Genomic DNA, 26,122 nt, shown 5'->3' with positions numbered 1-26,122 from the left:
TATAATGTAAGCCCAAAGATAATTCTTGCTCAAAGAGAAGCATAGACAAAAGTTCAAGAGTCCAGAAGTGGGATAGCACCTAAAAGAGTTCCCTCTTACCTCAAATACTCTTTTGGAGTTATAAATAATAGATTATAAATATTTATATAAGGATATATAGTTATATAAGATATCAATGTCAATGGAACTCTTCATTAATACCAGGAGCCACTTCTTATTCACTATTATCCAGTTCAGTATCATGTACAAAGCAGGGATAAAAGGAAGTACTGATAGATGAAGGAAGAGTTGACAAGGGCTGATTTGGGTTTTTCTGCTGTATTCTGTGTACTTTCTTTGGGATTAAAAAAAGAATGAGGTGGTATAGAGCCCAAAGTACGTATGGGGCTCCTAAAAGCGCTCTTCACACTTAGTTTCTTGCCCTACTTCTTACCAATTAAAGATCTACCTGGGATTCACACTCTCATCTCTTTAGGCCTAGCACTAGGAAATCCTGTGATCAAATAGCTTTCCTCCAAGAGGAAATCAGTCCTTGGATCAGTTCTGATTTGGAAATGAACCGTAGGAGGAGAGAGAGCAAAAAGTGTGTGTGTGTGTGTGTGTGTGTGTGTGTGTGTGTGTGTGTGTGTGTTTTACAAAACCCTTGAGGGAATAGTATAAAACTTGAATTGAGGATCTTGACCTTCACTACAAGCCAGGAAGGATGAGTTAATGAGCATCAGTTCTCTTCAGAAGCACCTCACAATTTAGAGGAACAACAATGGGAAAAGAAATAAAATATTATAATAATAGAGAATCACAGAAGTAGAAAAAGAAAGGTTTAAAAGAGTAGAAATATAATCCCACCCACAAGAAAAGCTAAAAGAAAATTAAATATCTGAATGGAAATAGAGTATTTTAATGTCTTTCAGGATAACTATGGATGATATATGTTCCACAATAAACTGCTTGTGAGACCAGACCCAAGAGTATGTTGCTACTGACCATCCTCCCCAAGAGAGGCCAGCAGGAACACTTTCTATCATGTGCTACATCCTGTTTACCTCGGTCATCAGAAGAAACCCAAGAGTCCTAGTCATCATTTATCATCTAGACACTTGTCCCCCTCCAGCTCTGTACTGCCTTACACTGACTCAAGCTCAGCACCATTCCGGAGCCCCGCATCCTGCCCTGGGCCTCACTTCATGCTGACGTGAGTTCAACAGCATCTTCCCACTGAGACCTTCCCCATCACCTTGTCTAACACTACCGTCCAGGTCCCATTTTTATCCCCTTACCCTGCTTTATATTTCTCCTGCACACTTCTACTAAGTATGTATTTCTCTCTGTCTACTGTGTATTTCCCCCACAACAGTGTAAATTGATGTAAACTCCTAGAGGGAAAAGACTGTTCACTGCTGAATCCCTGATGACCAGCACAATACCTAGTACATGTTAAGTTTTCAATAGATATTAGCTGCATGAATAGATGGGAAGTGCATAATAATTTTAATGTATCTTTTTAAAAATGTCTGTAACACTTTACTTGTCAAATTCCTGATAGCATATGTAACAAATAAGGAGATTTTTACATAGTAATCTAAACACAGACATGCTATAATGATAAACACCAAAGATTTCTAATAAGTGGGAAAATACAAAGGGCACCCCGAGGACTCAAAGGATTAAAATCCAACCAGTTCCAAAACAATCTGTAGAAAACAGTTACTTGCAAAATTTATATTACAGTACAAAGTAAGCGAGCTTTTCTTTCTACCAGATAAAATACTTTATTTTTGCCTTATCTAAAAAATAACTAAAGGAATAAAAACTCTAGCATGAGTCCCAACAATGATATTAAAATGTCTTTGAAAAAAAAAGTTAAGTCTCTTAAGCAGCTTGTGTTCATTAAAGATATGCGTATCTTCTTTCTCTCCCTAAAGCTAAAAAGATACCGAGTGACCCCTTCATCTGTGATCTTTCTCTTCTGGAAAAGCCTTCTTTGATCTCAAATCCTCAAACATCTATTACTCTTTCCTTTTCACTGCCATTTTCTCCAACTGTGGTCTTCATCAACTTTATTTTATCATACCCCATTCCCTCCTTAATTTTCTAGAATGACTACCCAGATAGTCCACTGAAACTGTCCTTAGAGATAAGCAATGCACTCCAATTATCAAAGCCCACAGCCTTTTCTCCTGACCGCTCTACGCTGTCGAATGCTGGCAAGCAACCCTCATGCTCTTGACCATCATCTCCCTCCCCAGCCTCTATAGCCCATGCTCTCCTGGTTTGGCTCTTAGCTCCCTGAAATCCTCTACTCATCACACCCAGGTAGGCATCACCCTGGCTTTTACAACAGAGCTGTATACTAGATAGGCTCTGGAGTGAAGATTCAAACTTCTGCTCTGTCACTTCATTCATTCATTCAACACTGAGCACCTATTTCAGTATTTATTGAGCACCTATTCTGTGTGATGCTCTGGGAACAAAAATGAACAAGAAATATTTAGTCACTGCCCTCAAAGCCATTTTAGTTTGGAAACTAAAATGATGAGTTTTTATTCCCTTAGTTTCCTTAAGTGGCAGTGTCCCAAGTTGAGCAATTTGAGGCAAGAATATACCAGAGGCACAACAATCTATAAGAAAAGAAAATGGAAAGAAGGAAGACATTACTCACCGATGTAAATGCCAGCAACTCCTCTTCAGTTAACTTATGCACTGGGTTATTCTTTTGCATATTTGTGCTTTAAATTAAAAAAAAAGATAAATTACTCCTAAAATGCATGTTGTGTCTAATGAAATATAATTTTTGAAAGACAAACTAAACTTATTTCATATATTTGAAAGCACATATTTTAATATTACTACATTACATACAAATGTAGATATGAGTTTGCCAAAGATAAAAAGTAGTAAAATACTGACAAAATGTGCTTAGTGTACTGAATGTCAACCTAATTTATTTTACTAGGAAAAAAAAGAAACTCGGGGAATGTCTACAAGATAAGTGGCTTTTAAGTTTCAAAAGTGTTAATATCATGAAAGCCACGCAAAACTGAGCAACTGTTCCAGATTGACCGAAACTAAGGAGATAACAGCTAACTGCAACGCACATCTAGACAGGCTCCTATGCCCCAGAGGAGGTTCCTGGGACCCTGGCAAACTTGAATGGAATCTGAGTATTAAAGGAGAGTAAGTATGAATGTTATTTTCCTGGTTTTGAGAACTGTATTGTGACAATGTACAAAAGTACGCTTGCTTGCAGGAATCACACACTAAAGTACTCCAGGTAATGAGAGCATCATGTTGGAAGATGATTCTCTTAAATTCTTTGCAATGCCTTGCCCTGGCAACTTTTTTCCAAATGTGAAATTACTTCAAAATAGAAAAATATAAAAAGAAAAGAAAAAACTATTTCCACCACACATAAAGTTCTACAGTATTCAAAAATAAGTCTACCTTTTGAGATATAAATATCCCCGAAGTTCAAAATACTCATTCTCACCTATGCTAAATATTTTATTAAGAGTCTATTTCTAGCTAAAGCTAACCAAAGAAATTTTGCTTATGAAGGGAGGAGAAGGATGAGAATACCAACTCCCAGGAGATTCCTGAGGTCTCTAATCTCTAACCTTTTGATTGGTTACCCAACTATTCTGGATCTTGAGCAGCATTACAAGATTCCCTCTTCACCCAGAACTCTTGGGACCTCCTGAATAAAGATTTCCCCAACTCAAGAGAACCCACATGCAAGGTGCTCAGTGTAGCCAAGCAAGTCATTAACTTACCAGATTCCAAGGATAACAGCCAGCTCTTCAGCACACAGGCTGGGCATCTGATACTGTTCACAGTCTGCTAACTTTATCTCATTTAGAACAGTATCATCATTCAGCTCAAGATTCTGGTAGAATACAAAAGAAAATATTTAGACCAAAAATTAAATTTAATTCATTCAACAGACTGTATGCAATTGATTGCTAGGGAAGGATAAAATACCTTGTTTAAAATTATACAATGTCTACCTATGGTTAATAGGCTTTCTCTTGAAACACTTATTTGAGGACAACTTACTGTGTAGAAATAGAGGACAGGCCACCTATACCTCAGAAATACATTGACAATATCAATAGAGAATAACAGTTATCATTGCTTGAGCCGCCTGTACTCTTCCTACTCTGCTTCTACACTATAAACTAAAACATCAACTCCCAACTCTATTTCTCAACAGGATCTGGAATAGCATAACAGTTTGAAAAGAATAAAATCTGAAGACCTAGAGGACTTGATACAATACTTGATTTTAAGAATGACTACAAAGCCAAGACAGTGTGGTACTGGAATAAAGATAGACATATATCTGAATGAACAGAATAGAGTCTAAAATTTTAGCTCCACATTATATGGTCAGTTGATTTTCAACAAAGTACACAGGTGATTTAATCAAGGAAAGCCTTTTCAATAAATGACTCTGGAACAACTGGATATACATTTAGGAAAAAAATGACCCTCACCTCTATCTCATACCCTATACAAAAATTAAACAAAAATTGATCACAGACCTTAAAGTAGAAGCTAACAGTAAAAAACTTCTAAAAAAAATCCTAGGAGAAAAGCTTTGCAACAACAGGGTAGGCAGACATAAAAAAAAAACCCTGAACTATCAGAGAAAAACTTAGTATGTTGGACATCATCAAATTAACAACTTTTGCTCTTTGAAAACATTGTTAAGAAAATGAAAAGCCAAGCCACAGACTCAGAGAATATATTCACAAAGAAATATCTGAAAAGAAGCTCGTGTGTAGAATACGGAGAAGTCTTACAACCCAGAAATAAGATAACCCGATATAAAAATGGACAAAAGATTTGTATAAATACCTCATAAGAGAAGACATACCAATAGTCAGTAAGCACACAAGAATATCCTGAACAAAGTAGTCAACATGGAAATACTAATTAAAATTAGAATGAACTACTAGTACACACATATTAGAATGGATAAAATTTAAAAGACTGACAATTCTAAATGTCGACAAAGGTCTAGAACTTTCTTAAAATGGTACCACCACTGAAAACAGTTTGCCAATTTCTTATAACAAACATGCATTTACCATGTGAACTATCCATTCCGCTCCTAAATAGTTCCCCATGAGAAATGAAAACATATGTTCTCACAAACACATGCATTTAAATGTTAACAGCAATTTTATCTGTAATAGCTCCCAACTGGAAACAATTCAAATGTCTCTCAACAGGTAATATTTTTAAATACACATATATCCATCAATGCAATTCTCATCAGCAATAAAAGAAACTAATGACACACACAATCACATAGATAAATTTCAAAAACATCATGCTAACAAGTGACCAAATACAAAGAGTACATACTGTATCATTCCATATGAAATTCTAGAAAAGCCAAACTATCTGTAGTCACTGCAGGCAGATCAATGATTGTTTAGGGCCAGAGTATGGGGGATTAACTGAAAAGGGCATGATAAAACTTTCAGGGTGGTGAAACACATCTTGACTGTAATGGTTGTGTGTGTGTGTGTGGGGGGGGTATCTATAATAATAAAAGCATAATATGCTAATTAGACCGGATGTCCTTCCGGACAAAGTCACAGCGGCAGGGGCCAAGGCAGAGGCAGCCGCTGCTGCGGCGGATCCATCGGGCCTTTAGTGTGTATATATATATATACACACACATATACATATATGTGTATATATATGTATATACACACATATATACAGGTATAAATATACATACTAGTGACCCAGTGCACGAATTTATGCACATTGAAAGGAAATTAATTAGAAGGTAGCTGACGGGATGGGACTGGGCGAAATGAGCTGGACACGCCCTGGAGCCAACCTCTTGCAGTCCCTCCAGGCTGGCAGCACATGGGGCGACACCGCGGCTCAAAGGGCGTCTGTGGAGTGAGCGGGGTCCCTCCGGCAGGTAGGGTCCCTCAGCCTGGCCTGTGGGGATTGAGCCGAAACCCACTCTCTGACATCCCCCGAAGGGTCCCAGAGTACGAGAGGGCACTCTGCAAAGTTGCTGTCGAACAGGGTGTGGAATGCAAATGCAAGTGTGCAAAACGAGATTCGGGACCGACCGTACCCCAGCAACAACATAACCCATGGCTAAAGGTGGAATTGCATGGCCCTGCAAGGAATCGGGCTCCCTCCTCTCTGGTTCCAAGGTGTGTCACCCGAGAACCACTGCTGTCACGTCACCGCAGCTCAGCAGCTCCTACATTGAGAGTCTGCCCCCTGATGGTCACTGCATGTCATACCTACTGGCCAGTCGCTTAGCCTTTTATATATATAGAAGATATATTTGTCAAATCCCATCAAACTATACAATTAAAATGGGTTAATTTTTATTATGTCAGTAATATTTCAATATAATTATTTTTTAATTAATTATCAAAAAATAGTAAAATCACAATGTGATACACACATTCAGAAGAACGGCAAAAATTACCAAGCATTGGTAAGGATGTAGAGCAACTGGTGCCTTGAAACTTTGAGGGTGGGAATATAAAATGATACCATTTTGGAAAACAATTTGGCAGTTTTTCACCAAGTTAAAAATATACTTACCACATAACCTAGTCATTCCATTCCTAGATATTTACCCATGAGAATTAAAAAGATATGTTCACACAAAGACTTACACACAAATCTTCCAAGCAGTTTTATTCCTTATAGCCAAAAACTAAAAACAGCTCAATGGTCCACCAACAAGGGAATGGATAAGCACATTGTGCTATCAACTGAGCAATAAACAGGAGCTAACCATTGCTATCAAAATATCAATGACTCTCAAACATTATACAAAGTGAAAGAAACCAGACACAAGAGCCATACTGAATGATTCTATTTATTTGAAATTCTAGAAAAACAGCTCTAGTCTATGACAGAAAACAGATCAGTGGGAGGGAAAGGGATTTTAGGAATATGTGTGTACTTTCTGGAATGATGGAAATGGTTCTATATTTTGATTACGGTGGTGGTTACATGTGTCTCTATTTATCAGAACTCACCAAAACTGTACATTTAAAATAGGTATATATTATCTTACGTAAATATTTCCTCAACAAATTTGATTCAAATTGTTTTTCTAATCCTACATAATAAAAAGCTAATATGCAAATAGACCAAACAGCGGAACAACCAAATAACCGGTCCCTATGATGTGCACTGACCACCAGGGAGCGTGTGCGGAACATGGCAGGCGTTGACCACAGCAGGATGGTGGAGCAGGTGAGCGGGGGCGGCAGACCAAGATGGGGTGCCGGTCGCTGTCATCAGGGCGAGGCTCTGGTGGTTACTGAAAATTCTTTGCTCCCACATGCTGCGGTCCAGCCCAGCACTCGCACCTGCTGCCAGTGCCGACCATGCTCACATCCGCTGCTGGTGCTGGAGCTGCCGCTCACACCCACTGCCAGTGCCGGCCCCGCTCACACCCGCAGCCGGCACCAAAGCTGCCACTCGCACCCGCTGCCAGTGCCCAGCGCTGGTCCCAATCACTCAGCTCCATCAGCAGGTGTGAGCAGCGGCTGCCAGCCCTGATCACCCCTGAGGGCTTCTCCACCTCCCCCTGCTCCTGAGGAGCAATCGGGGCACCAGCCGCTGACAGTGCTGGCCCCACTCACACCTGCTGCTGATGCCAGCCCCAATCACTTGGTGCGTAAGCAGGTGTGAGCGGGGCTGGTGCCGTCAGCACGTGGGAGCAGCGGCAGCGGGAGCGGGGCTGCTGGCAGACAGGGGACCGGGGGCCGCAGTGGAGGGGCCAGGCGGGGGCGCGAAGGATGGGCTGAGACCCGCCCTTGTGCCTACCACAGCCTCGTGACCCACAGTTCCTTTCAAGGTGCACAAATTCGTGCACTGGGCCCCTAGTAACTCAATAAAAGTAGCTAAAACTAGGAAGAGTTTAGGAGTTCAGTAGAGCTGGGCAGAACCCCATAGAAAGCTGAAAACTATCTATGAGTAGGTCAACCTCTTAACTGGTAATCTCTTAATTAGTAAACAGTCCTCTGCCCACATCACAGCCCAAAAAAACAGCTTTCCTTGTTTATCCTCAGGTCCATCCTAACTATAGGCCCAGCTCTATCTACAAGATTTCAAGAAACAGTACTGCACCTTCAGGAACCATTGATGAGAGAAACCCAGAAATTGGGCTGCTGCTTAGTTTCCACGGAAACAATGCCTCTTCCTCAGGACTAGCACCCTTCAAAGGGCAGGCTGGCAGATGCACAGCACACCCTGGTGGCCATCCATTTTCAACACAGGCCTTTCATAATTTTTAAAAGGGAGCTACATATGTAAGTTTTAAGTTTTCTAAATGCCACACTTAAGGGATTAAGCAAAGAAAAAAAGAAAGACTCATGGACATAAACAACAGTATGATGGTTACCAGAAAGAAAGGGAAGTGGGCGAAGTGGAGGAGGGTACAAGGGGGATAAATGGTGATAGAAGGAGACCTGACTTATTGTGTTGGTTAACACAATACAATATACAGATGATGTACGGTAGAATTGTATACCTGACACCTATATAATTTTATTAACCAGTGTCACCGCAATAAATTCAAGGAAAAAAGTTTAGCACAACCAGCGTGGCTCTGTGGTTGAGCATCGACCTATGAACCAGGAAATCACGGTTTGAATCCCGATCAGGGCACATGCCCCGGTTGCATGCTCCATTCCCAGTGTGGGGCTTGCAGGAGGCAGCCAATCAATGATTCTCTCTCATTGATGTTTCTGTCTCTCCATCCTTCTCCCTTCCTCTCTCTCTAAAAATCAATAAAATACATATATACATATATATGTGTGTGTATATACTTTTAAAATATATTCAATAACTCAGGATCCTCCTCACCTTGGTTAAATGTTCCTGAGGAGTCGGGGCTGGACTGAATTCACCATTTGAAAATGCATCTCCTTCCCTTCTTACATCTAGAACAAGCTGAGCCACATAATTTTCCTGGAACCGTGTCCTTTTGCCCAAAGCACCTGAAAAAAATATAAAATTATATTCATTGATTTGTTGATCAGACCTACTGTTCAATCATAAAGAGCAATTTTCAGAGTGCTTTAGAGTTTATAAAGTGTTTCTCCATTTCACAAAGAGAAACCTGAGTTTCAGTGATGATTTTAAATGACTTACAAATTTATAAAGCCAATAAGCCATGGGGCCAGAATTCAATCCCAGGATTTCTGCCAATAGATTCCACATCACACTATCTACATCCTCAAAAGAGTAACTCATTAAGTGCTGTAGGGAAAAGAAATATTACCATCTCCATATGACAGATGAAAACATGGAGGTTCTGCCCTAACCGGTTTGGCTCAGTGGATAGAGCATCGGCCTGCAGACTGAAGGGTCCCAGGTTCGATTCCGGTCAAGGGCATGTACCTTGGTTGCAGGCACATCCCCAGTAGGGAGTATGTAGGAGGCAGCTAAATCGGTGTTTCTCTCTCATTGATGTTCCTAACTCTCTATCCTCCCTCTCCCTTCCTCTCTGAAAAAAAAAAAAAAAAGAAAAAGAAAAAGAAAAAAGAAAACATGGAGATTCTGCGATACAGTCACTTGCTCAAGATGAGGGGGCTTTTCAGTATCAGAGCCAGAGCTTAAAGCCAGGTTTTCAGGTTCTAAATCCCAGTCTTTCTAGCTGGCTTCAGGTGACATCAAACCTTTTTTCATTTTGTAACTGAACTAACTTGCTGCAGAATAGCTTTAAGAGAAGCAAAAGTGCTCACATCCATTTTCTGGTAAGAGTCAGATTACCAAGATCCTCCGGACTTTATCCTGCTATGAGTCTGGCTCTAAGTTATATATCAACCTTTTAAACATGTTACACTAAAAACAGCTACTGAGATGGTCTAACACAGCTTATAATTTTTATAGTAAGGTTATAGCTGAATAGAAAAAATAATGTGAATCTCCTTTTATATTTATGAGTATCACATTTGTATTTTTAAGTTCTTTACTCTTAACTTGGAAAAAATTGTGAACACTAGGCAGTAAATATATCAACAGTTAAAGTTGACCATAAATGGCACTATGCTATTAATTTTTCAAGTAATCCAAAAAAAATCCCCTAAATCCACAATATTCAAAATCATAATCTCTGAAAATAACCTCACAAGTTTTATTACATACTAGAGGCCCAGTGCATGATTGAATTGTATACCTGCATGATTGAATTGTAGGGTCCCCTACACGCTTTCGCTTTTCGCGGTGGAGCTGGGTGCCTGTCCGCTGGTGGACCAGGCCTTTCAGAAGCCTCCGGCTTGGCGGAGGATTCTGAATGGCCTGGTGCCGGAGCAGACAGGCACCCAGCTCCCCCACTTTTGATGGTCCATGGCCACTGAGGGGGGCTACCCTGCTGTTGAGAGGCGCAGGGGGCGGGAGTCCCGCCCCCTGCGCCTCTCAACGGCCGCTGAGGGGGGCTGCCGCGGACACCTGGCTACCCTGCCGTTGAGAGGCGCAGCTGGGTGTCCGCGGCAGGCCCCCTGCGCCTCTCAACAGCAGGGTAGCCCCCCTCAGTGGCAGCGGATCCGTGCCTCTCAATGGCCGGATAGGCCACCCCGAGTCCCGCCCCCCAGCCTCCCAATCGTGGGTGTAGCGGAGTGATGGTAATTTACATGTTACTCTATTATTAGATAGGATAACTATGTTTCCAAATACAGACAAGACTTCAACTTGCACACGGCCATTGTTCCAAAAATTGTAAGATGGATATTTAATAATTTTCCCTACATAAACAGTAATAAAAGATGGCTAGGATCCTAGGCAGACCACAAAGTCATATTTAACTCATAATATTCCTGAAGGATTTTATTATGCAGCTCAATAATAAATATAGAATTTGGAGGCTAAGAATGGACCTTAGAGATAATCTAGACCCAGCCTATGGAAGACATAACAAATTCAATCATTTCAATACTCACAGATTGGGAGTCACAGTCAGGTATGCTGAGCCCATGTGCATGCAACAGGTATAAACAGTGTGATCAAGTGATGATGTCTGACTTTCATTAATGTGTTCAATACTGAATGCCAATTATATTTTGTGAGACACTAGGGACTGAGTGATACATAAAAAGAAACCAATGTTTCTTATTTGGTATTCAGAAGAAACACAGAGGTTCTAGGAGAAATTCTGTAATTTGCTTGTTCACTCAGCAAATGTTTATTGAGTGTCTACTCTATGCCAGATAGTGTTGTAAGGCACTGAATAAACATCTAAACAGTCAAAAATTTGGTCTTAAGGAATACAAAAAAAGCAGGATAGAAGCCATAGATGGGATTTACAAGGAAGGGCAATGTAGGAAGGCCAAACCAAACTTGGGAATCAGGAGGGAGGGGTGGAAAGTTCCTTTGTGTCCTGCCTGGCTTCTATACTATTAGCATGTGTCTACCTAGATTAGGAAATAAATGGGCATCTTCAGAAATAAAAATATATATATAATTTCAAGTTTGTTGTAAAACTATGAATTTTTAAAATAAAATCTTTAAAATCCATTTTTGTAAAGCAAAGAATAGGACATAGAAAACCAAATACAACCAAACAATATAGCCAAATTGCCAATGTATATATTAGTTTTTATCAAAAAAATTAATCAATTAGCCACAAAAAATATAAAGTCTTACCTGTCAAATCAATTTGTAATTTGCTGATGTCTTTAGCAATGCTGAACTGATCTTTTGCTTTTTTATATTCATAATAATATAAAAATATATATGCACATTCCAGATGGAACTGAATAGCCAAATATCGACCTGAATCATCTACAAACAGATGTTCTAGCTTCAACACTGCAAGACAAAAGACAAACATTAAAAACTATGATGAGAATAAAATTATATTAATGAGTAAAATGTTGAGTCCATAGTATGTGAAGTATATATTACATTAGCCCTGCTCTTAAAGAATTTTAAATCTGGAAGATAAGGAATTCATATAATAGTTCACAGCTAAAATTTGCTGAGTGCTTGTATGTTCCAAGCAGGAAACTAAAGACACTATACAGGTTACCTCCTTTACTCCAAACAATCCTAGAAGATATTATTCATAGCCTGCTCTTTCTTGTTTTACAGTGCTTGCCTGCACCATATGATTCATAACCCTTTTCTTTCTTGTTTTAGAGTGCTTGTCTGCACCCTGCTATTAAAAAAATATGACAACACAAGGTGTTGATACAAAGTACAAATGAACCTATGAAGAGCTAAACAATACAAAAAGTCTGATGAAGAGATCAGCTTACAATTTCCTCATAAAGAATGTAGAATTTCTCCCTTAAAAGAAGGGAGAGCTCTTCCCAAAAGCGACCTGACGTGACCTCTGAAAATGGTTCAGTACTCACTTGACCCAGAAAACCCCACAAAATCATGCAAATCAAGAGGTTCAAATGTTCGTGTTCACTTTAAGAACACTCATGAAACTGCCCAGTGCCTTCCTTCAGCGTATTGCATATCCAAAAGCCACCAAACAGCTGAAGGATGTCACTTTGCAGAAGCAATGTGTGCCATTCTGTCCTTACACTGGTGGAGCTGGTGGGTATGCCCAGGCCAAACAGTGGGGCTGGGCATAGGATGGTGACCAAAGAGAGTGCTGAAGTTTTGCTGCACATGCTTAAAAATGCAGAGCAATGTTGAATTAAGGGTTTAGATGTAGCTTCTCTGGTAATTGAGCACATCCAAATGAACAAAGCTCCCAAGATGTGGTGCAGAATTTACAGAGCTTATGGGTGGATTAACCCGTACATGAGCTCTCCCTGCCACATGGAGATGATCCTATTGAAAAAGAGCAGACTGTTCCTAAACTAGAAGAAACAAAAGAAACAACTGTAAAACTGCCTTTCCCCCATCCTGTATTATAGGTAAGTCCCTTATCAGATATATTATTTGCAAATATTTCCTCCTATTCTGAGTTGTCTTTTTACTTTCTTGAGTATATCATTCAAAAGAAAAGCTTTTTTTAATTTTAAAGAAGTTTAAATTATTTTTTTCTTTTGTTATTCAAGCTTATATATATACTAGAGGCCCAGTGCACGAAATCCGTGCACGAGGGGCGGGGGTGTCCCTCAGGCCAGCCTGCACCCTCTCGAATCTGGGACCCCTCGAGGGATGTCTGACTGCCCGTTTAGGCCCAATCCCACAATCCAGGACTGCTGGCTCCCAACTGCTCGCCTGCCTGCCTTCCTGATTGCCTCTAACTGCTTCTGCCTGCCAGCCTGATCACCCCCTAACCACTCCCCTGCCAGCCTGATTGATGCCTAACTGCTCCCCTGACAGCGTGTTTGCCCCTAACTGCCCTCTCCTTTAGGCCTGGTCACCCCTAACTGCCCTCCCCTGCAGGCCTGGTTCCCCCCAACTGCTCTCCCCTGCAGACCTGGGTCCCACCTAACGGCCCTTCCCTGCAGGCCCAGTCACCCCCAATTTCCCTCCTCTGCTGGCCTGGTCACCCCTAACTGCCCTCCCTTGCAGGCCTGGTCCCTCTCAACTGCCCTCCCTTGCAGGCCTGGTGCCTCCCAACTGGCCTCTCCTGCTGGCCATCTTGTGGTGGCCATCTTGTGTCCACATGGGGGCAGCCATCTTGTGTGTTGGAGTGATGGTCAATCTGCATATTACTCTTTTATTAGATAGGATAGAGGCCTGGTGCATGGGTGGGGGCCAGCTGGTTTGCCCTGAAGGGTATCCCAGATCAGGGTGGGGGTTCCCTTGGGGTGTGGGGCGGCCTGGGTGAAGGGCCTGTGGTGGTTTGCAGGCCGGCAACGCCCCCTGGCGACCCAAGCAGAGGCCCTGGTATCTGGGATTTATGTATCTTCTACAATTGAAACTTTGTAGCCTGGAGCTGAGTCAAGCCTCCTGCTCGCTCCTTGGCCGGCAGCCATTTCTTTTGGGGTTTGTGTATCTTCTATAATTGAAACTTTGTAGCCTGGAGCGGAGGCCTAGGCCAGCCAGGGCTGCAGAAGCTTTGCTTCCTCCATTGCCGGGGGCAACCCTTGCCTCCTGCTCTTTCCAGCTCAGTGGCTGCCGCCATTTCTGTTTGGATTTGTTTACCTTCTATAATTGAAACTTTGTAGCCTTGAGTGGAGGCTTAGGCCAGCAATGGCAGGCGGAAAGCTTGGCTTCCTTTGTTACCGGGGAAACTCAAGCCTCCCTCTGCTCTCTGTGGCTGTAGCCATATTGGTTGGGTTTATTTGCATATCTGCTCCTGATTGCCTGGTGGGCATGGCTTGTGGGCATGGCTTGTGGGTATAGCAGAGTTAGGGTCAATTTGCATATTACTCTTTTATTAGGTAGGATATATATGTGTGTGTGTGTGTGTGTGTGTGTGTGTGTGTGTGTATGCTTGAATAATATATATATATTATTGATTTTAGAGAGGGAGAGAGAAGATAGAAACATCAATAATGAGAAAGAATAATTGACTGGCTGCCTCCCGCACGCCCCCTACTGGGGATCAAGCCCACAACCTGGGCATGTGCCCTTGACCCGGGACCCTTCAGTCTGCAGGTCAATGCTCTATCCACTGAGCCAACTCAGCAAGGGCCTTACTCAAGCTTTTGATGTGGTATCTAAGAATCCATTGCCAAATCTGACGTCATGAAGATTTACCCCTATATTTTCTCTTGAGAGTTTTAAAGTTTTAGCTCTTATATTCAGGTACCTGACCCATTTTGATTTAACTTTTTGTATATGATGTAAGATAAGGGTCCCATTTTATTCTTGTGCATGTAATTACCCAAGGAGCCCCAACACCATTTGTTGAAAAGACTGTTCTTTCCCCATTGAAACATTTAATATGTAGAATAAAGCAAGTAATTATGTTAACATTGTTAGGAACAAGATTTTCAGTTTAACAGGTATCAGTCAAAGATAGAAACATTTTGCAAAGTTAAATTTTTTTTTCAAACTATAAGAGAAAGTTTATTTAGAAAGACACAGAGGTAGAAGTGAGCCAAGTAACGGGCTCAGGAAATAAGTTACCCGGGGGGGAAAAAAAAAAGGACCCTTGAAGCTTAGGGGACAGGGATGTAGGGATGTAGGGAGGGAGGGAGGGAGGGAGGAAGGGAGGGAGGGAGACCGACCTTCAGAGAGAGAGAGACCTTGAGAGATGAGAGGAGGAAGAAAGGCTTGGGATGAGCAGATATTTAACAATCCTTTGATGGCTATCACTAACAAGATGGAAATCCAGTGTCCTAGTGATCTAAGGTCTAGTTCAACCTGACACACAACCCCTCACATCTGCTCCTGCAATTCCCAAACACAGACATTCCAGTCTCCCTGCCTCTCTCTGTACATACTGTATACCCTGTCCAACTTCTCCACCTAATAAATTCTCACTGGTTCCTAAAAAGTCAGTCCAAACATCAAACACTTTGTGAAGCCTTCTTTGATCTCAAGTTTAGACTAATCACATCCTTTCCTTCATTCCTTCCTTCCTCTTTATGCCTTTTTCTTCCTATATTCTAGCACCTATCCCAATGAGTTCACTGACATCCCCAGCACCTAGCACAGTGACTGGAACACAACAAGAATTAAAAAAACATATGTATTTTTACTAAATATCAAATATGGCAGGCAACAGAAAGGCACAAATAAAACTGGGAATAATTGAAGATTTTTCCTATTTAAAAAATGGCATGATGAAATTGCTATTTAGAAAAACCAATCCAGTAGTGATGAATATGGACAAGGAACAAAGGCCAAAAAAGAGCCTACAGGGGAGGTGCAATGTTTCGGACATGAAGTGATAATGATAGTGGCCTTCAGTAACTGGAGGGCTGGCCATGCACAGGACTAGACCTATCCCACCATCTCTGTTGCTCCACAGCAGTGCTGTCCACTAAGTCACTGGTGATGTCGTTAAGTATTTGATAGCTGCATTCTCCAAATTAGCTCCACCTGGTCTCTGAGCACTTGAAATGTGGCTAGTGAAACTGAGGAACTCAAGTCTTTAATTCATTTATTTCACTTCATTTTATTTTAAATAGTCACGTGTGGCTAGTAGCCACTATATTGGACAGGAGCTCTAGCTAGCAGTTGTGGCAAAATAGATATTTTAAATTAATAAAAAGAACCACTTTGTAGCAATTATTGATCCTAAAAATGGAGTGGGCTCCCTCTCAAAGTCATCTTGGAAAGTGCCCAAGAAAAGAGGAGATGACTTTTTTTGATACAATTTCCAACAGATTACAGCATTAGGAAGGGTGGAAAGATGGCCTACAAAGAATCAAATTATTTTTGCCTGGAAAAGATTCAAAGATCATTTTTACATGGAAGAGAACTTTGGTTTGGAAGTTAGATAAGTTACCTGAGGTCACACAGGGAGTCAATGACAGAATAGCAACTAAAAGCCAGATCTTACAACACTATGTTCTGTTAATTTTCTTGACTGTGACAATTTCATGGGAATGAATATGTAAAATGTCATCAATTGTATACTTTAAATGAGACTTATTATAGATTAATTATACTTTTAAAAAGCAGACTATACCCACCTCTATACCACCCTATGTCAACTCTTTAGCATCATCTCGTTAGAGTTATTGAAGATAAATTAGTGAATATATTTAAAGATTAGAACAGTGCTTGGTATAGCGTAAGCACTACAGAAATGTTAACTGCAATTATCACTATTAGATACTAGAATTCTGCCCTACTGACCATTCTGGAGAACTGTAATTGGAGTCAGAAACTCCAGACCATAGTTCTGGTTCTTGGACAGTCTCTCTAAGTCTCAATGCTTTGTAAATGAGTTAATTAACTGCACAAAATAATCTCTAAAGCAGCAGTCGCCCCCGGTGGTCCGCAGACCACGGCGGTCTGTGAGGTCTGAAAGGTTGGCGACCGCTGCTCTAAAGGCCCTTTCCAAATGGAAGATTTCAGAAGTGGACTAGGATAAGAGTTGCAGAAAGAGAAAAGAAGGATGGATGTGGGGACCTTAGGGAAGAACTGATAAGATTTAAAAACTGGCTAAATATGCAGAATGACGGAAAACAATGAATCAACTCTGAACATGAAGTTTTGAGCTTTGGATGACTCAAGGTTTAAATAAAAAGAAGAGCATGTTGATGCAATAGTAGTACATTTATTGTTTTAACAAATCAGTAAGTACATGAAAATGAATATTCATGACCTTCTAAATCAAACCCTCAACCAGTACATTTAAAACATATGCTAAAACCAAAATCTGTTCTCATGAGATTATGTGAATGCTGTGTTAAAATGAAATCCCTATGGATAATTATAATTACACTAGAGGCCCGGTGCACGAAATTCGTGCATTTGGGGAGGGGGGCGCAGAGTGGGTCCCTCAGCAGGGCCTGCGCCCTCTTGCAGTCTGGGAGCCCTCGAGGGATGTCCAACTGATGGCAGTCAGACATCCTTAGCGCTGTCGCGGAGGCCAGAGAGGCTCCTGCCACCTGCCACCGCTGCTGTGCTCGCTAGCCATGAGCCTGGCTTCTGGCTGAGTGGTGCTCCCCCGGTGAAAGCACACTGAGCACCAGGGGGCAGCTCCTGCATGGAGCATCTGCTACATGGTGGTCAGTGCATGTCATAGCGACTGGTTGGCCCACCATTCGGTCTATTTGCATATTAGCCTTTTATTATCCTACCTAATAGTAGAGTAATATGCAAATTGACCGTACCTTCGCTACACCCACCAGCCACGCCCACCAGGAAACCGTCGCAGGGATGCTGGGGTGCGGCGGAGCCCAATGCCAGGAAAGCCTCGGGCGGAGGCTTTCCCAGCCTTGGGCACCAGCGGGGAGCCTGCACGGATCGCAGGCAACCACCGGGGGTCGGCTCCTCCGATCTGTAGCAGGGACGCTGGGTGCGGCCGAGCCCAAGGCCGGGAAAGCCTCGGGCGGAGGCTTTCCCGGCCTTGGGCACCAGTGGGGAGCCTGCACGGATAGCAGGCAACCACCGGGGGTCGGCTCCTGAGATCCGTAGCAGGGAGGCTGGGGTGCAGCCGAGCCCAAGGCCGCCGCCCGGGGACAAGCCCCGACCCTGAAAGAAGGCAGAAGGCGGTGGCCACAGCCAAGGCCTGGGTCCCCGGTGCCGGCAGAAAACTGGTATAGGCAGCCAGGTGAATGAAGGTCTATTGCACGAATCTTCATGCAAACGGGCTGCTAGTATAGGATAATCATATTTAGCATGATTAATAACATTCATTTTAAAGTATCAAATTATTTTACAAGTAAACGCATATGTCAGTCACCAAGAAACTAATCTCTTGAATTCTTTCAATGTGGGAACAATCTGACCCTAGAGTCACACAACTGCCTGTAGATGTCACAACAGAACCCTTGAACAAAGCATTTTAACCTGTTTCTCTTAGACGGTGACTTCTTCATGAGCTCATCTTCAAATAGCTAAACTGCAATATTATGGCTCATGCATTTTCAGTATCAAAGCCTACAATAAATGGTTGTGTATCCTTAAGCAGTCTTTTTTTAATATATATATTTTATTGATTTTTTACAGAGAGGAAGGGAGAGGGATAGAGAGCTAGAAACATCGATGAGAGAGAAACATCGATCAGCTGCCTCCTGCACATACTCCACTGGGGATGTGCCCGCAACCAAGGTACATGCCCCCGAACGAAATCAAACCTGGGACCTCTGAGTCTGTAGGCTGACGCTCTATACACTGAGCCAAACTGGTCAGGGCCTTAAGCAGTCTTTAGAGAACCATGGTTTCATGAGTGTGACATCCAAGAGTGCTTTAGATGGTGCTGAGAGACACTATCTCAAGATTCCAACTTACTCCTTTCAAAGACGGGATCAGTCCAGCTGACACTCTGATGCACTCTATTCCACTACATGGTACTGATGCAACATTCTTGGACCAAAAGATAAAGATCACAGTTGTTCATAATATACTTGCTCTGTTTCATAGACTGCAAAAAAATCCTTCCAACTTTCTGATAATCCCTCAAGGGCAACATTTCAAATATAATATTCTTCCCTGGACACTGAACAGTATTTCAGTTATAACTGACTGCTTGGTTAACACTTGGGTCAAATCCCAGAACAAAACATTTTTTAAATAAAATTATTTATGAAATGTTGCAGTTTAAGACTATCTACAGACCTATTTAGACATAGCCAAATGGACCAATTTATGACTAGATAACATGAAAAATGTCGTTGATTAGCCTAGAATAGCAACATAAAAATTCTGAGTTGTAAGGCAAAGCAAATGATATGCTACAATACACTGCAGAAAGGAACTGAGACCACTTGGGGAATGAGTCAGTTACAGTCATATTTTCCAATATCTTAGTTATTATCCCTTTCTGTTCAGAAACTTAACTTTACCTCTTAGAATTCTCTCTAAAATACACCATTGTGGTTCCTCCCTTTAAAAATAGTACATAAGAAAGGAATTTTCTTCTTTTCATAATAAAGAGTTATCATTATGAACATTGGTCAGAGATATGGTAAAGAGACAGCCATTAATGTAGATTTACATAATATAGAATAAATCTGCATCAATGGCTATACCAAACTTCATTTCCTTTAAAAAAAACAACTGCCTGTGATATCTTAGTTTTTGTTCATTTACAAATTTTCCATGAAAGTATAATAAAGCATAGGAAACTGTATATCCTATGCAGTAGGCTGTAACTACCTTTTTAAAATTAAATAGGACCTGAATCCTGATGCCATCCTCCTCCAATTTTTTCCCATTATCCTCTGGCCAGAGCCAACTTTTCCCCCATTACTTTCAATGACATTCAGCTCATCCCCCCGCAACACACACACACACACACACACACACACACACACACACACTCATTTCCCCCTTGCACAGTTTGTTTATAGAGTGTCTCTCACTTAAAAAATATGTGAAGACATGAATGGGGGAAGACATAGTCTACACATTTTCATTTCACTAAAAACAGAAAGAGGACAAGACATATCTGCTAGCCCTAACCAGTTTGGCTCAGTGGATGGAGCATCGGCCTGCGGACTCAAGGGTCCCAGGTTCAATTCCGGTCAAGGGCATGTACCTTGATTGCAGGCACACCCCTGGTAGTGGGGGGTGTGCAGGAGGCTGCTGATTGATGTTTCTCTCTCATCGATGTTTCTAACTCTCTCTCCCTCTTCCTTCCTCTCTGTAAAAAATCAATGAAATATATTAAATAAATAAATAAGACATATCTGCTAAACAGGCATCATCAGGTCTCAGTTTTCTCCAAGTCCCACTTGATATTCCATTTTGAAGAGAATGCCATACCTAAGCAACTCTATTATGAAATGACTCAAAGTACCACATGGTATCTGGATAGAATCAAGTTTCTCATGCTTCGATAATATTTTACATTTTGAAAATTTTGTGTACAGAAATTAAATTAGGTCAAATCTGCAATCAAGATGGAGGACTAATAGAAAGAGTTCCCCCTAAAAAGTACATATAGAGCCCTAGCCAGTTTGGCTCAGTGGATATAGCATGTTAGGGAGATAACCAATCAATGTGTCTCTCTCACATCAATGTTTCTCTCTCTCTCCCAAAATAGAGCCAGAGAAACAAATATTTTAGAATATAATAAAAGTAATCCCATTATTTGCAGATTCTTAAAATTTCCTACAACTTTTGTGATATTATACTGTTATTACAGTTTTGGTAATGTTATTAAATTTAAAATCTTTCTTATTGAAATATTAATTTTTATTGCATGTAATATTATTATATTTAAAATTGGTTTTTTTGAAATATTCGTGTTTATTATATGTAACAATAAATAAATAAATTCAGTGGCAGAATAAAGTTTTTAAATATACAAAGTTGAAGCTCAGAATACTTTTTTAACATAAAGAAAAGTGTATTTATTTTATTATTACTATTATTTATTTTAATCCTCACCCAAGGATACTTTTTCCATTTTTTTTAGAGAGAGTAGAAAGGAGGTGGAACCTGACCAGGGTCCAGAGATTGAGCCTGCAACCAAGGTACATGCCCTTGACTGGAATCAAACCTGCAACCCTTCCGTCCAAGGGCCAACGCTCAAACCACTGAGTCAAACTGCCTAGGGCAGAATAAATATGTTTTAATAGAGACAAAGTTTATTCTAAAATGCCCTTTCTCGCCCTAACTGGTTTGGCTCAGTGGATAGAGCATTGGCCTGCAGGACTGAAAGGTCCCAGGTTTGATTCCGGTCAAGGGCATGTACTTTGGTTGCGGGCACATCCCCAGTAGGGCAGCTGATCGATGTTTCTCACTCATCAATGTTTCTAGCTCTCTATCTCTCTCCCTTCCTCTCTGTAAAAAAAGCAATAAAATATAATTTTAAAAAAATTTTAAAAATGGAGACAAATACAGGATGTCATATGAATCTTACCATAAAATATTTTTAAAAAATAAAAAAATTAAATGCCCTTGCTCATTCCATAGCCTTATGTTACCTAAAGTCTTGAAAGAATATAAACCACGTCCTAATATAAACAATATAAATGAATCAATTATTATAGATTATTAAAATCTATAGTATTATCGATTCAAATATCTTCATTCTGAATTATAGATGGTTCACTTTATCTAATATTAGCATATACTTATGTATTTGTCCTAAAACAAAATAAAAACTTAAGAAATTAGTTTCAACTGATCACCTAGTTTACTATATTACTGCACAAATTAATGTCTCTCTAGCCACTGTCACCCTCAATAAAAAGTATTTTCCACCAAAAATTTTTTTTAAAAAGCTTTTCTTCATGTACTTAATAAGATATAGGATAAATAATTTCCTATTCTGCATGCAATTCACTCCATAATGAGTTAAAGATCTTTTTGGAAAAAAGGAAGCTTACACTTGTTTTTGCTTTTGCAAAAAGACCTCTTAAATTACAGAGAAAATATTAAAATACCTTTAAGCAATTCATGATAAAATCATGGTGACCTGCATAGAACAGATCATTCCTTCTAAGTAGGTAACATAAATGATAATGATTACCTTTTTTTAAAAAAAATGCAAAAATAAAAGAAATTCTATAATCTGACAACCTAATAATTTGATATTCCACCTCCAGAAAAAAAAAAAAGAAACAACTTCAAATAAAGTCACTATTACCTATAAAAGGATAAGCTAAAAAGGAATGTCTCAGCCAAGAAATTGAAATGGAGTTACATGCCCACATCCAATAAAAACCTGCTACATACCTTGATCAATACAACCTTCAGCAAGAGCAAAAAGCTGAGGTGAGCGTTCCTCAAGCAACTGCTGGTGAACATTCACACACCTCAAAGTCCACCAAGGCAAGCTCTAGAAAAAGAAAGCACCGTGTATGTTGAAATAAAGGGACCCTTTGGAAAAATATCTTTTGCATTAATTGAAATGAATTTTTTTACATTTGTGAAACTGACCTTATTCAATAAGCTTCTCAATCCACTGCTATGTATTCAGTAATAATACTCAAATCCGCTTCTACATCTTCCACAAGAACATCCCTGTCCTCTGTTCTCTCAAAGCCTGTTCTTTTTAGTCCACTGGGCTTCCTGACACCATTTCAAACTCACCATCTCCTCCACTAAAATGTCTGCTGCAACCACACTGTTTTCTGTCAGCACCAACAGTGCTAGGAGGCCTCCCGCAAGAACCTCCTAGGGGGAGCCTGGCCAGTATGGCTCAGTGGATTGAGCATGGTCCCATGCAGCAAGAGGTCATTGGTTTGATTCCCAATCAAGGCACATGCCCGGGTTGCAGGCCCCAGTCGGGGGCTTGCAGGAGGCAGCTGATCAATGTTTCTATTTCTCTTTCCTTCTCCCTTCCTCTCTCTCTAAAATCAATAGAAATATATTATATTAAAAAAAAGAACCTCCTGGGAGTGTGGGGGGTGGACATTTTCCTTCATTTACACTCCCAGCATATACTTGTACCTCCCTTTGCAAACACACTCCACTGTGATCCAGTATATCACCCCTAGCTTTCGGTGTTGTCCACCATTTACCCAACAAGATGAGAAATCATGTCTTACTCATCTCTATCTTCCCCAAAGCAATGTGTTTTGCACAAACTACCAAGTAAGAAATACACTGGATTCATTCAAATATTGTCCAAAACCGGGACATTCCCTTCCACACATTTGTGAAACCTCTCCCATGAAGCTCTGTCCCACTAGTGTTACACACTCTGGTCTCTCACTTCTGAACTTCTACACTGCTCCTAGAAGTTAGACCACATTGGACAGCTCTTGTTTTTCAAGTGTACAACTCTATCTAGTCCATACATTTTTTGAGGGTAAAGACTGCATTTTATACATTGTCTTGACTAACTCACAGGCTGAGAACACAGTGGTTTTTCTCTCTTCTCTGATGCTTGTTCTTACTTATCATTACATCTTTATTTAAAAAAAGAAAAACAACAAACAACAACAACTGGCAATACATAAGCCAGGGGTCCTCAAACTTTTTAAACAGGGGGCCAGTTCACTGTCCCTCAGACCGTTGGAGGGCCAGACTATAGTTTAAAAAAAACTATGAACAAATTCCTATGCACACTGCACATATCTTATTTTGAAGTAAAAAAACAAAACGGCAAAAACACCCGCATGTGGCCTGCGGGCCATAGTTTGAGGACGCCTAACATAAGCAAACACAGTGAAGAGTGAACATCTCTCTCCTGCTGCCCCAATGCCATCGTTCTTTCTCAGAAAAATCCAAGACAAAGGCTCATATTCTTCTACATCTTCCTCTATGAATGTGCGTGTGTGTACAAGTTCTATTTTTTATAGACTCACTAGAGGCCCAGTGCACGAATTCATGCACGGGTGGGGTCCCTTGGCCTGGCCGGTGATCGGGGCCTATCTGGGCTGGCGGGCCCATGGGAGGAACTGTGGGAGGTTGGCTGTGGGAACGCACTGACCACAGCCAACTGCAGCTCCAGCACTGAGCATCTGCCTCCTGGTGGTCAGTGCACATCATAGCGACTGGTTGACTGGTCATTTGGTCGACCAGTCCTAACGGTCGCTTAGGCTTTTATATATATAGATTAAAGCATTAAACATGATCATGCACTAGATCATCTAAATTAAAACTGTCATTTTGAATTATATTGTGTAACGCTGTGAGAAATTAATTTTCCTTTTTATAAAAAAGCAATAATTACTAATGGGAGGTCATGCTTAATTACCAAGTTTTACTTGACCTTAACATCTGCATTTGATTAAGAGGTAAAACTGCCTGGTTCCCCTTCTGAACTGCTGTACATCACAACAGTTGCAACAATGACACAATCACAAATGAATTTTGACTCTATGACAAATGCTTTCTAATTATTAATGCGGTTTCCTCTGTCCATGTAAGGAAAGATAGAATTATCTAATAGAAAGAAGTTTCACATCATTTTTAATGTAATTCCCTGGGTGTTGCCTCATTCTGTTCCTATCAGTAAAGCTAATGAAGTCCGTGTACACATCAGTTATCTGTCCCTTATCCTCTGTCAGCAATAAGTGAGTCAGGTTTGGCAGCAGAGTCTTTTCCTTTTCTACATATGGGAATTTAGATAGATCCAAAGAGACTGCCTTGGTAAGAAAACATACAACATAAGATGCTGAACTCTTAAAAATCAGATCTAGCCCAGCTGGTGTGTGGCTCAGTAGTTGAGCATCGACCTACCAACCAGAAATTCATAGTTTGATTCCCAGTCAGGCACATGCCCTGGTTGCAGGCTAGAATCCCAATGAGACATTGCTGTTTCTATCTCTCTCTCCCTCTTTATTCCTCTCTGAAATAAAAGTGTGTGTGTGTGTGTGTGTGTGTATATATATATATATATATATATATATATATATTTTTTTTTTTTAATCAGATCTATAAAACTAACTCTTAACCCAAAATCTTTATATACTAGAAGTGGAAGTGCAAAACAAATAAAGCATAGCTATGTTCTACTAGAAAATAAAAGTGCCTTTTTCTATTTGCCAAGAATTGCTTAATAGAACATTTGAGTCATTAATAAATAAAAGAATTTGAAGCCTTGCTTTAGATGGTTTCTAGATCCTGCCTCCTGATTACAGGGCTTACTACAGAATGTTCTGATGGAGAAGTCATGCTAGTCAATTACCTCCTAGAAGGCAGGGGCATTCCTGTACTCAGAGACACCCAATAAATGCTTGCTGGCTTATTCCATTTTATCAACAAGAGAACTGGAATTCAGAGAAATTAACTAGCATAAGGTCACACAGTTGTTAAGTGGCTGAGCCAGACAAACTGGTGTGATTTCAAAGCCAGGACTCTTTCCACTCCACATTTACATATTACTAATACTAGTCTACAAATTTCACAAGTTAGAGGGCAGGGGAAAATCATCTTTTACAGTTCCACCAAAATAATACTGCAATACACAACTTGATACATTTCCTAGGAGCCAACTTATTCAAAATTAATTTAAAAGATTAAAATTAACTTGGATAAATATGTTGTGCTTTGTAACCATTTTACCTTCATTTATTAAAGTCACTTTTAACATCATCATTTAGAGAGTAATGTATTCAAGACCCAAAGAGAAAAAAACTTGAATGCTTTGATTGACAGGCCAGGTTTCAGCACAGAATGATCTTTGTGTTGCATAGAGACGTGCAATAAGAAAACAGGGTTAAAAGCTGAAGTCAAAGTTAAACACATGCCAAGAAGTTCAGGTAACTTGTCTCTCCAACCCTACCAAGTATGACCACATGTTAACTTGTTCTGCTAGTTGCTGATAGTACATGTACCTTTATTCAAGTGATGCTTAATATACTTGCTGATCAAAGTTTTCGACCAACAAAACTTAAAATTGTCTTATTCACTCATTAATGACCATTAGTCTCACTAGAAAGAAAATTCTGTCATCTGGTAGCCTCATCCTTGTTGATACTTTCTTCAAAGCCAAGTACATACTAGTTTGTAGTCTATAGCAGCGGTCGCCAACAAGTAGTCCACAGACCACTGGTGGTCCGTGAAGTCCGAAAGGTTGGCGATTGCTCGTCTATAGGACCATTTAACTCAGATCAACTAGGGAAACATTTTTTAATTCAAACTAATGTCGCTAAGAAAACAATGATAAGACCTTATATCTGCTAGGACATGTTGAAACACATCAATTAGAAAAACTTCCAGAGCAACTGATTCCAAA

General features: G+C 40.4%; 1 protein-coding gene and 1 pseudogene across 2 annotated transcripts in view; one reads left to right on the top strand and one right to left on the bottom strand.

Moving 5' to 3' along the window:
• TTC27 (tetratricopeptide repeat domain 27) overlaps positions 1-26,122 on the bottom strand; it is a 100,736-nt gene that overhangs the window by 66,042 nt on the left and 8,572 nt on the right. The window contains exons 5-9 of the mRNA XM_079792155.1: positions 22,171-22,273; positions 11,650-11,814; positions 8,872-9,005; positions 3,771-3,883; positions 2,660-2,726 (exon numbers count right to left, since the gene is read on the bottom strand). Of these exons, the coding sequence (XP_079648281.1) occupies positions 2,660-2,726; positions 3,771-3,883; positions 8,872-9,005; positions 11,650-11,814; positions 22,171-22,273 (582 nt within the window). The remainder of the gene's footprint in view (positions 1-2,659; positions 2,727-3,770; positions 3,884-8,871; positions 9,006-11,649; positions 11,815-22,170; positions 22,274-26,122) is intronic.
• On the top strand, positions 12,278-12,878 carry LOC307111561 (large ribosomal subunit protein uL22-like; annotated as a pseudogene). Its single transcript has one exon. The product of its transcript is annotated as a large ribosomal subunit protein uL22-like (transcript).

The sequence above is a fragment of the Cnephaeus nilssonii genome (genome assembly GCF_951640355.1).
Source record: "Cnephaeus nilssonii genome assembly, chromosome: 15".
NCBI classification, from domain to species: Eukaryota; Metazoa; Chordata; class Mammalia; order Chiroptera; family Vespertilionidae; genus Cnephaeus; species Cnephaeus nilssonii.
Note: the sequence above shows the minus strand (reverse complement) of the source record. Positions and strands in the feature narration are given on the sequence as shown.